This window comes from Mesoplodon mirus (assembly GCF_964341445.2).
Source record: "Mesoplodon mirus genome assembly, chromosome: 3".
NCBI lineage: Eukaryota > Metazoa > Chordata > Mammalia > Artiodactyla > Ziphiidae > Mesoplodon > Mesoplodon mirus.
Genome location: NC_138978.1, coordinates 122,258,835 through 122,272,285, shown reverse-complemented (window position 1 = coordinate 122,272,285; position 13,451 = coordinate 122,258,835). Strand labels below are relative to the sequence as shown.

Sequence of the window (13,451 nt, the reverse complement as noted above, 5' to 3'; positions counted from 1 at the left end):
TACATGTGCTAGCATATGGTATTTGTTTTTCTTTTTCTGACTTACTTCACTCTGTATGACAGACTCTAGGTCCATCCACCTCACTACGAATAACTCAATTTCATTTCCTTTTATGGCTGAGTAATATTTCATTGTATATATGTGCCACATCTTCTTTATCCATTCATCTGTCAATGGACACTTAAGTTGCTTCCAGGTTCTAGCTATTGTAAATAGTGCTGCAATGAACATTGTGGTACATGTCTCTTTTTGAATTATGGTTTTCTCATGGTATATGCCCAGTAGTGGGATTGCTAGGTCATATGGTAGTTCTATTTTTAGTTTTTTAAGGAACCTCCATACTGTTCTCCACAGTGGCTGTATCAATTTACATTCCCACCAACAGTACAAGAGGGCTCCTTTTTCTCCGTATCCTCTCCAGCATTTATTATGTGTAGATTGTTTGTTGATGGCCATCTGACCAGTGTGAGGTGATACATCATTGTAGTTTTGATTTACAATTCTCTAATTATTAGTGACGTTGACCATCCTTTCATGTGTTTGTTGGCAATCTGTATATCTTCTTTGGAGAAATGTCTGTTTAGATCATCTGCCCATTTCTGGATTGGGTTGTTTGTTTTTTGATATTGAGCTGCATGAGCTGCTTGTATTTTTTGTAGATAAATCCTTTGTCAGTTGTTTCATTTGCAAATATTTTCTCCCATTCTGAGGGTTGTCTTTATGTCTTGTTTATGGTTTCCTTTGCTGTGCAAAAGCTTTTAAGTTTAAAAAGGTCTCATTTGTTTATTTTTTGTTTTATTTCCATTTCTCTAGGAGGTGGGTCAAAAATGATCTTGCTGTGATTTATATCAAAGGGTGTTCTTCCTATGTTTTCCTCTAAGAGTTTTATACTGTCTGGGGTTATATTTAGGTCTTTAATCCATTTTGAGTTTATTTTTATGTATGGTGTTGGGAAGTGTTCTAATTTCATTCTTTTACATGTAGCTGTCCAGTTTTCCAGCACCATTTATTGAAGAGGCTGTCTTTTTTCCATTGCATATTCTTGCCTCCTTTATCAAAGATAAGTTGACCATATGTGCGTTGGTTTATCTCTGGGCTTTCTAACCTGTTCCCTTGATCTATATTTCTCTTTCTGTGCAAATACCATACTGTCTTGATTACTGTAGCTTTGTAGTATAACCTGAAGTCTGGGAGCCTGATTCCTCCAGCTCCATTTTTCCTTCTCAAGATTGCTTTGGCTATTCGGGGTCTTTTGTGTTTCCATACAAATTGAGAAATTTTGTTCTAGTTCTGTTAAAAATGCCATTGGTAGTTTGATAGGGATTGCATTGAATCTGTAGATCGCTTTGGGTAGTATAGTTATTTTCACAATGTTGATTCCTCCAATCCAAGAACATGGTATGTCTCTCCATCTGTTTGTATCATCTTTAATTTCTTTCATCAGTGTCTTATAGTTTTCTGCATACAGGTCTTTTTCCTCCTTAGGTAGGTTTATTCCTAGGTATTTTATTCTTTTTGTTGCAATGATAAATGGGAGTGTTTCCTTAATTTCTCTTTCAGATTTTTCATCATTATTGTATAGGAATGCAAGAGATTTCTGTGCATTATGATGACAGTCTGCAAGACTCTGCTCCCAACCTTCTTTTTTCAGAAACTGCCCATCTCCCCTAGCCCCACCATCCACGTTTTAACAAAGGGAGTTGCCCTCTGTGAACCATGTGATCTTAGGCCATGGCAACAGCTGATGGGTCCAGGGGTGGCCTCTGGACCCCAGCTAGACAAGTCAGATTTCTTCCCAAGAAATGTGTGACTGGAACTAAGGCAGATGAGTTCATCTATCTCTGGGTCACTGGCATGGAACATGCAGACTGGCCACTGTTGGCAGAACTATTCTCAGCCTGTGGAAATGGAGAGAAATGGTCTGCAGTGAGGAAGGAGCAGGAAGGAGAGGTGTAGGGACAGAGAAGTAGAGTCCTCAATGGTGCATGATCCCAGACCCAGCTGCGTCCTGTCCCCAGGTCCCAGGGACACTTCAGGAGCCCTCCTCCTCTTACCTCAGGACACCTCTGGCTGGATCTCTTGTTTCAAGCAACCCAAGAGCTTGAGCAGCTGGAAATAAACTGTATGAACACATGCCAAGCCCTGCAGGAAGAGACTCACAGACTTGTCTCTGTATCTTGTCTGCTCTGCATCCTTCTCTCCTTCCGAAACATCACCCCACTCTTCTGGAAAACTGTTCCTTCCCTACCTTTCTGGCCATGTGGTTCTGGGAGGTTGTTCCCCCAACCCTGGCTACCATTCACTAATATAATCCATAGCCTCCTCAACAGTCCTGTGAAGTGTCAAATGGTGGTTCTCAAAGTGTTGTTCAAGGGTCCCTTGGCGATCTCCCCGGCATTTTCAGAGGGCCCTCCCCTTTTCACCCTTGACATCTATGCATAGCTGGATTTTCGTCTCATACTTCAACAAGCACAACACGTGGCAACAGACTGAACACAGAAGCAGATACGAGAATTCAGCTGTCTTATATCAAGGTAGACATTGGAAGACATTTTCAAAAATGTAAAACAATGCGACTAAAGATTTTTGTCTTAGAAAATAGTTATTTTTCATGCAAATATAAAAAAATAAAAATAAAAATATATAAAGAAATCATACAATGTAATAACAAAAAACAACTCAATTAAAAAACAGAGGAGGAGCTAAATAGACATTTTTCCAAAGAAGACATACAGATGGCCAAAGTACACATGAAAAGATGCTCATCATCACTAATCATGAGGGAGATGCAATCAAAACCACAATGAGATATCTCCACACACCTGTCAGAATGGCTATTATCAAAAAGGCAAGAAATAACAAGTGTTGGCAAGGATGTGGAGAAAAGGGAACCCTCATACACTGTTGGTGGGAATGTAAATTGGTGCAGCCACTATGGAAAACAGTATGGAGATTCCTCAAAAAAATTAAGAATAGAACTATCATATGATCCAGCTATTCCATTTCCGAGTATTTATTCAAAGAAGACAAAAGCACTATTTTGAAAAGATACATGCATCTGCATTTTCTTCACAGCATTATTTACAATAGCCAAGATGTGAACACAACATAAGTGCCCATAAAGGGATGAATGGATAACAAGAGATGTGGTATATATACATATGTACACACACACACATAAATAATGGAATTCTACCCAGTTATAAAAAAGATGAAGTCTTGCCATTTGCAATATCATGGATGGACCTTGAGGGTATTATGCTAAGTGAAATAAGTCAGACAGAGAAAGACAAATACTGTATGATCTCATTCATATGTGGAATATAAAAAACAAAGAAACAAACAAAAAAACAAAATAAATGAACAAACCAAACCAAACAAAAACAAACACATAGTTACAGAGAATAGAATAGTGGTTACCAGAGAGGAATGGTGTGGAAGGGTGAAATGGTTAAAAGGGATCAATTATACCAACAGTATGGTGATGGATGAAAACTAAATTTTTGGTGGTAAGCAGGCGGTAGCATGTAAAGGAGTAGAAACATAATGCTGTACACATGAAACTTGTTATAAGCCAGTTAACACATTTTTTAAAAAATTCAATGAAAAAACACATGGTTTCTCTAACATGTTTTCTATCAAGGCTAAAGGGAACAATGTAAGTGATGATGTACGCATATAGTGCTATACAGTTATAAATTGTTATGTGGTATCTAAGGAACTTTAGATAAGGGACTGATTGTGTCTGTCTTGCATTGTATTTTCCTCAGCTATTTGAAGTGAGGAGGTGTAGCTCTTAGAGTTGGCCTCAAGATGGCAGTAATTATACATAATTGCACAAAGTTACCACCAGCCCTGTACACAAGTCAACTAAGTTCCTCTATAGCTCTACTCTTGTGACTTATAGTGGGGGAGAAATGACACATATTAATTACAGTAGTTGCAATTTGTAGAAAAGAAAAATAAATAAGATCCTATACAAGTAAACACCAAGAAGACGTCTAGCCAAAGATGAGATCTACAGGAGGATTTCCTGAGGAGGAGACATTAAACTGGAACTCAAACAATGAAAAGGTTTGACCAAGTTTGGTCTGTGAAAATCCTGAAGCAGATGGAAACACAGTGTATTGAAGAAACTTTGAGTAGTAAGCAAAGGGAAGAAGTGTGAAAGAGACTCAATTAGCAGACAATGAATCTATTGCTGTTGTCACCTGTATTCTTATGGATGATTCATATTTCTCTCCCTACTACCTCTCAGGATAACAAAAGACAGAAAATTTCTTGAGGCAAGAAATAGTGTCAAATTCACCAAGTATCCCCTGTAGAAGCAAAAGATGAAAGTGTAGCTAATTTTCAATATGCCTTTGATTAAATCATAATTGGAGTTATGTTTTGCAGAAGATGAAATGAGACACAATTTTGAGGTTCAAGCACAATAATATGGATTAAAGAAAATGGAGCAAAAGAAAAACAAGAAAAAAAATTTACTAAGAAAAAAATGCCCTTGTGAACATGTGATTACTAATTAGGTGCCCAGATCTTTCACTACAGAAATCCCCACAGGTTAACCTTACTGGACTTCTTCCACGGTAATCTTTTTTTGTTTGTTTGTTTGTTTTGTTTTTTTGGTGCCAAAACCAGACTCAAGACTACTGTGGAAGTTGTGGAACGAACCTCCATAGTAGTCTTGATCTTGAGATATTTTAGAAATGCAGAAATCACTGTCTTGTAAGAGAAGAAAGATAAATTAGTAAAAATCTCTGTAGACTAAAATGTAGAATGCTGTAATCTTGAAAAAGACTGAGAAAATAATGTATTTAGAAGGATTACAATGAAAAATGGTGCTAGTTTAAATCATTTAAAAAGGTGACTAGTGCTGGTTATGTCATGCTGTGCCATGAGATAATTTCCTCCCTCATTTTCTTTCCTCCCAGGGAGAGAGGTTTTGAAGTTATAAGGTGATATTGAAATTCTGCCCAAAAATGTTTGCAGCTTTTGTGCAGTCAGGAAACTGCACAATTTCCTCCTGTGAATATTTTATTCAAAATGAAGAACGGTAGCAGGAATACTTTCGTTTAGTCTTTCATAACAAATTCATAGCTGCAAGAAGTTCCAACATTAAAACTTCCTTATCCAGTGAACTTAAATGTGGTTCAGAAAAAAACAAAGTTCCTTAAATTGGGCTCAAATAAAAAGGTGAGTCATCCAGCTACTTCTCCCTCCTTCACTGTTCTCAGAGTGGCAGTGGCAGGAGGAGATCTTGTAAGACCACAAGAAAAAAGCATCCATGATGTTGCAAATGGCAAAAATTAATCTTTTTTATGGCTGAGTAGTATTCTATTTTATATATGTACCAATCTTCTTTATCCATTCATCTGTTGATGGACATTTAGGTTGTTTCCATGTCTTGGCTATTGTAAATAATACTGCTATAAGTGTTGGAGTTCATGTATCCTTTCGAATTAGTGTTTTTGTTTATTTATTTTTATTTTTTTGGATATGTACCCAGGGTTGGAATTTCTGGGTCATATGACAGTTCTATTTTTTTTTTTTTTTGAGAAACCTCCATACTGTTTCCACAGTGGCTGTATTAATTTACATTCCTGCCAACAGTGTATAAGGGTTCCCTTTTCTCCACATCCTCTCCAATATTTGTTATTTGTGTTCTTTTTGATGATAGCCATTCTGACATGTGTGAGGTGATATATTGTGGTTTTACATTTCCCTGATCATTAGTGATGTTGAACATCTTCTCATGTGCCTGTCGGCCATCTGCATTTCCTTTTTAGAAAAATGTTTATTCAGTTCTTCTGCCCATTTAAAAATTTTAAAATTGGGTTGTTTGGTTCTTTTTGATGTTGAGTTGTATGAACTATTTATATACGTTGGATACTAATCCCTTATTGGTCATTCACTTGCAAATATTTCCTCCCATTCAGTAGGCTGTCCATTTGTTTTGTTGATGGTTTCCTTTGCTGTGCAAAAGCCTTTAAGTTTAATTAGGTTTCATTTGTTTATTTTTGCTTTTATTTCCTTTATTTTAGGAGACAGATCACAAAAATATTCCTGCAATTTATGCCAAAGAGTGCTCTGCCTATGTTTTCTTCTAGGAGTTGTATAGTATCCAGTCTTACATTTAGGTCTTTAATTCATTTTGATTTTTTTTGTATACTGTGTTAAAGAATATTCTAATTTCATTCTTTTACATGTAGCTGTCCAGTTTTCCAGCACCACTTATTGAAGAGACTGTCTTTTCTCCACTGTATATTCTTGCCTCCTTTGTTATAGATTAATTGACTAAATTTGTGTGGGTTTATTTCTGGGGTCTCTATCCTGTTCCATTGATCTATGTGTCTGTTTTTGTGCAAGTACCATACTGTTTTGATTACTCTACCTTTATAATATAGGATGAACAGACTAATTAACAGTAATGAAATTGAATCAGTAATTTAAAGACTCCCAACAAACAAAAGTTCAGGACCAGAAGGCTTTACGGGCAAATTCTACCAAACATTTAGAGAAGAGTTAACACCTATCTTTATGAAGCTAATCAAAAAAGTTGCAGATGAAGGAATATTTCCAAACTCATTCTATGAGGCAAGCATCACCCTGATACCAAAACCAGACAAAGATATCATAAAAAAAGAAAATTACAGGCCAATATCACTGATGAACATAGATGAAAAAATTCTCAACAAAATAATAGCAAACCAAATTCAACAATACATTAAAAAGATCATATACCATGATCAAGTGGGATTTATCCCAAGGATACAAGGATTTTTCAATATCCACAAATCAATGTGATACACCACATTAACACATTGAAGAATAAAAACCATATGATCATCTCAATAGATGCAGGAAAAGCTTTTGATAAAATTCAACATCCATATATAATAAAAACTCTCCAGAAGGTAGGCATAAAAGGAATATAACTTAACATAATAAAGGCCATATATGACAAACTCACAGCTAACATCATACTCAATGGTGAAGAGCTGAAAACATTTCCTCTAAGATCAGGAACAAGAAAAGGATGCCCACTTTCACCACTTTTATTCACATAGTTTTGGAAGTCCTAGCCATAACAATGAGAGAAGTAAAAGAAATAAAGGGAATCCAAACTGGAAAAAAAAAAAAGAAGTAAAACTGTCACTGTTTGCAGATGACATGGTACTATATATAGAAAATCCTAAAGACACTACCAGAAACCTACTAGAGCTCATCAGTAAATTTGGTAAAGTTGCAGGATATGAAATTAATATACACAGATATGTTGCATTTCTCTACACTAAGAACAAAATATCAGAAAGAGAAATTAAGGAAACAATCCCATGTACCATTGCATCAAAAAGAATAAAATACCTAAGAATAAACCTACCTAAGGAGGCAAAAGACCTGTACTCTGATAACTATAAGACACTGATGAAAGAAGTTGAAGGTGACACAAAGAGATGGAAAGATATACTGTATTATTGGATTGGAAGAATCAATGTTGTTAAAAAGACCATACTACCCAAGGTAATCTACAGATTCTATGCAATCCCTATCAAAATACCAGAGACATTTTCCACAGAACTAGAACAAAAAGTTTTAAAATGGAATGGAAACAAAAAAGACCCTGAATAGCTGAAAAAATCTTGAGAAAGAAGAACAGGGCTGAAGGAATCACTCTCCCTGACTTCAATAAAAGTAAGTTTAAAAAAAGACAAGAGATAAGTGCTGGGAGTATTTGGAGAAAAGTGCACTGTTAGTAGGAATTTAAATTACTTCAGCCACTTTGGAAAACAGTATGGATATTTCTCAAAAAATTAAAAATAAAAATACAGTATGATCCAACAATCCTACTTCTGGGTATATATCTGAAGGAAGTGAAATCACTGTCTCAAAGATATATCTGCACTCCTATGTTCATTACATTTTTATTCCCTGTAGCCAAAAGGGTTGAAGCAATACAATTGCCCATCCATATATGGATATGTATACACACACACACACACACACACACACACAGTGAAATATTATTCAGTCATGAAATGAGAAAGAAGAAAATCCTGCCATTTGTGACAAGGTGGATGGACCTTAAGGGGATTATGCTTAGTGAAATAAGTCAGAGAAAGACAAACACTGTATGATCTCACTTAAAGGTGGAATCTAAAATAAAAAAACTCACAGGATAGATTGGTAGTTGCCATGGACAGGGGCTTGGGAAAAATGGGAAAATGTTAGTCAAAGGGTATGACATTCCAGATATAAGAGGAATAAATTCTGGAGATCTACTGTACTGCATGGTGACTATAGTTAACAATACTATATTATATACTTGAAAGTTTTTAAGAGAGTGTCTCTTAAATACCATCACCAAAAAAAGGTAATTATGTGATGTGATGAAAGTGTTAACTAATCTTATTTTGGTGGTCATTTCTCAAGATACAATGGTATCAGATAATCCCACTATACATAACTCACATATAACACAATGATATATGTCAATTATATCTCAACAAAGCTGGAAAAAAACAACAACTCAGACACTATCTTTCCTGACGTAGGTTGAGGCTTGTTTTTTGGCTTTGTTAGGAAGGTTCTAGAGTAGTTGCTAGTCTACTGTATAAAGTTCACTCCTAATTAACAACCTCTCAATTTTGTTAGTTTGATGCCCAGGTGCTAAATATGTGTCTTTATTTTGGCAGCATTCAACGTTACCTGCACTGTTTGCTCTCTTGTTCTTCTGTTCTGTTCTCAAACTCCTAGGGTCTGCTCTGTGGTGGACCTAATTTTATCTCACCCTCTTTATGTGCAACCCAGGACTCAGTCAATGAGCGCTCTGTATGGCTCCCTTCTCTCCAGATTCCAGATAGTTAGGTACCATGAAAACTAAATTTACCCCTTCACCCGGTGTGACTTGTCATGCTCCACTTTGACACCTACTCACTGGCCTGCAATCAGGAAATCCTCCAAGGTAGAGATCTTGGGCAATTATAAAGCTTATGTTCTGAGTTTTCCTTCTCTCGGGGATTTTATTCTTGTGCTGCCGGTTGTTTGAAGACTGAAAACTCTCACCTCATGTTATTTTATTGAGTAATATTGTTGCTTATGGTGGTAAGCTACTCTGTAATCACCAGAAAGAGAAGTAGATAGTTATATTTTAAATATTGATTTTACATATTTAATTTTTTAGATGACATTTACTGTCACTTAGAATAGATTTCATTCACTATTCATTACTTTTTGCTCATTGCATGTCCCTATGTGGGGTCTGGAATCCACATATTTAAGATGTGAGAATAATTAGATAGAGTTGGAAAACTAATAATGAGTGTACCTACAAATCAGAGAAGTGGGACTAGATATTCCACACCAGCTAGGGATAGGGAAGCTTCTTGCAAATATTGGTACCTTTGTGTCAATCACCAATGGTGCCTCCTCCAGAGAAACCAATTACACAAATGTTCCCCTTCTGGGGGATTTAGTTGCAGAAAGTAACTCTTTGTGTGGACCAAATAAACCTTGCCCCAGGGCACAGGGCTTATAGATTTGAACATGGGCTGTGGGACCAAACTGCAACACCTTAGGCTGGCCCTAACACCTTAGGCTGGCCCTGGTTAGGGCCTTGTCCTATGGAAATCACATTCAGAATGTAGACCCTAATGTTGATGAGGCTCTGTGTGCCCCACCCTGTATGGCTCATAGTGCACAGATCAACTACCCCCAAGTGGCTCACTTCTGCAATAAAGAGACCATATCCAGTACTTTTGGAGAACGATGACCTTTACAAAAGAAAATTTTATTTATTTATTTATTTATTTAATTTTTATTTATTTATTTATTTTTGCAGTACGCGGGCGTCTCACTGTTGTGGCCTCTCCCGTTGCGGAGCACAGGCTCCGGACGAACAGGCTCAGCGACCATGGCTCACGGGCCTAGCCGCTCCGTGGCATGTGGGATCCTCCCGGACCAGGGCACGAACCCGCATCCCCTGCATCATCAGGCGGACCCTCAACCACTGCGCCACCAGGGAAGCCCGAAATTTTTATTTTTTTAAATGATGAACATTTTAGGTAATAAGTAAATTTTATAAAAGAAAGTAACCTAATCCACAGCTCAGGTATAAAAAGCTCTTAATGTGCTGGGCTATGTCTACTGAATCTATTGTTTAAATATAAGTCTCGACTTTAAGAATATCAGTATTAAAGTCACCTGAAGATTTAAAGGGGGCGGATCTACTCTTCAACTTTCAGAATTAAATGAAAACTGATTGGTCCTTCTTATCTTCTTAGTCTTGATGACCTTGAAGGAGAGATAAGAAAGACACAATGAGATCCTAGCAGTTGACATTAAGTTCTACTCATTTTTCTTCCTTCACCCACACTTCATGTCCTAATAGTCTCCCATAGTCTCATATCTCATAATCTTTCACATCTACTGGATTTCAGAACTCATTATGCTGTTTCACACTTTTGAGGACATGCATGTGCCATTTTCTTGGCTTAGAACTCTTTCCAATGTCTTTACTTTGTTGAGAAAAAAATAGTATCTAATGCAGATTTTTCACTTTGTGTCGGGCAGTGAGATAATGTATATGTATTGTCTCACTTAGCTTTTAACCAACCCTATGAGATAGAGACTTTGACCCTTTTGGAAGACCAATTAAGCTGTTTCTCTAATACCAGGCAACTAGTGAGTGCTGAAGCCAGGATTCAAATCAGGCCAGTCCCATTCAAAGCCCTGCTCTTGACCACTATGTGAAATTATTCCTCTGCCTTCTAATGTCTTCAAATATTTTATTATTTAACACTAGTATCAAATCCTTTTGAAATCTATATGAATGTCATTTCCTCACATCCTTTAAAAAATCCTCCACTTACTAACGAACACAAAAACATTGTGTTTTCCTCCCACCTGCTAGACTCTATATGTAAGAATATAGAAACTGGTGCTCTCAAAACCCAGACAAAATTATTTGCCTTTCTGGAAAACTAATGTTTCTCCATCCAGTTCCCAACTGGATGAAGCTGTGATTTTCACATGTGAGTTTCAGCTTCTGGTCAATTGTTCTCAGTTGAAAGCAGAAAAGTCAAAGTTTGTCTCCTTCCTCACACTTGATATTGTGCCATTTTCCATTCCCCACAACATCCATTTTTCCTGTATTATCCTGTATTTCATAGATTATGTTCTTCTTATTTACTTTTTTCTGCAACAGAAATTTAATACTCAGTGCCTGAAAATATAGTAACCTCTATATGTATGAGAAAGACCCTTGTGACACAATAAGCACAAGTTATAAAAAAGCAGTTATAGGCACAGGTATGCATATATGGCTTTGACAAGGTCTTCTCTGAGAACTTTCCTTTTATTGTCTTGATTTTTTATTTTTGCCTTTCTTGTTCTAAATGTTTTCTATCTGGCAATTCTAGAACAGTGAGTTTTCTTCCTATTTTCTACTGCTTCCACCTTAAGGACAACTTTGTTTCCTTAAAACAACTGGAATCAGGGGAATCAGAAATCCCTGATGGGGCTTCCCTGGTGGCTCAGTTGTTGAGAGTCCGCCTGCCGATGCAGGGGACACGGGTTCGTGCCCCGGTCCGGGAAGATCCCACATGCCGCGAAGCGGCTGGGCCCGTGAGCCATGGCCGCTGAGCCTGCGCGTCCAGAGCCTGTGCTCTGCAACGGGAGAGGCCACAGCATTGAGAGGTCCGTGTACCACCAAAAAAAAAAAAAAAAAAAGAAAAAGAAATCCCTGATGGACATTTTTGGCTCCTCTCTTTATGCAGAAATGAATGAACATTGACTATAACTTTTCATTTAATATGTTATTAAAAATCTATGTAACAGGTTAGGCTCTGGTAACTCACTAATTTTTTCCCCTACCTTCTCCATTTACTCACTCTTCTCCAATATCTTATTTCCATTGATGTAGGTCTCACAGTTCACACTCTATATGTCTCACTCATGTAAGCTATGACTCATCAATTCTATAATTGCATTTATAGGCATGATCTCAAAGATAGTGTAAGAAAGTAATGGAGATAAATTAAGGGGCTATCTTAGGAGACACTTATGCAGGTTTATGAAGCAGTCAATTATATAAGATGTAAGGTGAGTTCATAGAAGTCTGTAAATTTTAGGGGCGATTTAAGGTATCATACTCTCTAGTACCCTGAATTTGGAAATTGACATATCAGTTAAACTCTCTATGCCTCTTTTTTTATAAATAAGGGAATTAGATTACCATATTTTCCAAATACCATGCAATACAGTATTTCTTCAATTAGTTGTTCATGAATAACTGGTTAAATGAGTGAATAATCTAGAGGAGACAGCATTGAATTGTTATATCATTTGCCTAACTGTTGAATGTATATGCATTCAGGAGAATACAAACCAATCTCTTTATTACTCTGGATGCATGTCACAACTGGAATTCAATCTGAGTAAGGCAATCCATTCTTAAAAGTAAAAAGAAAGTAATGAATTTGCAGTGGAGTTCTGAGATAAAATTATTAGAATGTGCATATTGATTTATACCCTGCATAGTCCTTGTTCATGGTGTCTGAGAACAGGTAATTATAACTGGAGAAATGACAAGGTTTCTTGGTGAATCTTTTCAAGTACTTGCTTGGAGGTATCTTGGGTAGAAGAATGCTAACAGGCCACCCAATCCCATATCCTGTTATGTGGCAGATTTGACCACCTATCTCTAGTCAAGAAAGAGAACTGAGAACTGAGTTACAATATTCAGTCAGTAAGCAGAGCTTGGCAAGTGAAGACATTCAATTTCAGGCACTGATCGAGAAAATGAAAAACAATTTTAAGAGATTACCTGATATAACACAAACAACCCATACATAAATGTTCCTGAAGCTTGCTTGCAAAGACTACCCATCTTGGGAGTTTCTTTTGCTCTTTTGACAATGCTGTTTGGAACTTCACACTTTTGATCAAGACCAACTTCAGACACAGATGATGCTTTTTTTTATCTCCAGGATTCCTCTGCATTCAAAGTAATCTGATATGGTAATGACCTTCTGCTTTGTGAATTTCTCTTTAAGGTTGGTATTAAAAACCTTCACTTGGAAAAACTGACTTGCAGTAATCACTGTAGCATGAAACATTGTGTTTTTCCCCCCTTCTGGTGACTCATATTCAAATGGCTCTGCTGCTTTCAGTATTATCACTATCATTGGGCCCTTTTGCAGAACACTTCTCCTGGCAGCTACTTTATTTTAGACCTGCGTTTTCTGGTTCTTTCTTGGATGGAAACAGGAAAATAAACTTACAAGTTTGAGCAAGAAATACAAAGTCTCTTTCTCTGAGTGAAACCTCAATCATAACATTGGGCCACACAACCTTCCTAGATATTTGGATCTGGAGTCAGGCTAGAAAGGAAGTACTTAATGGAAAGGAAACAGTAATGAACTGGTAATGCTTAGTATAAGGTAGCAGAC

At 36.9% G+C, this 13,451-nt stretch overlaps 1 protein-coding gene across 1 annotated transcript in view; it reads right to left on the bottom strand.

Moving 5' to 3' along the window:
• The window catches only part of AIM2 (absent in melanoma 2), a gene marked incomplete at its 5' end in the record, with an annotated part of 30,567 nt that extends 17,380 nt beyond the window's left edge, over positions 1-13,187 (bottom strand). The window contains 2 exon segments of the mRNA XM_082612204.1: positions 12,827-12,979; positions 12,981-13,187. Of these exon segments, the coding sequence (XP_082468330.1) occupies positions 12,827-12,979; positions 12,981-13,187 (360 nt within the window).
• Positions 13,188-13,451: the final 264 nt, after the last annotated feature.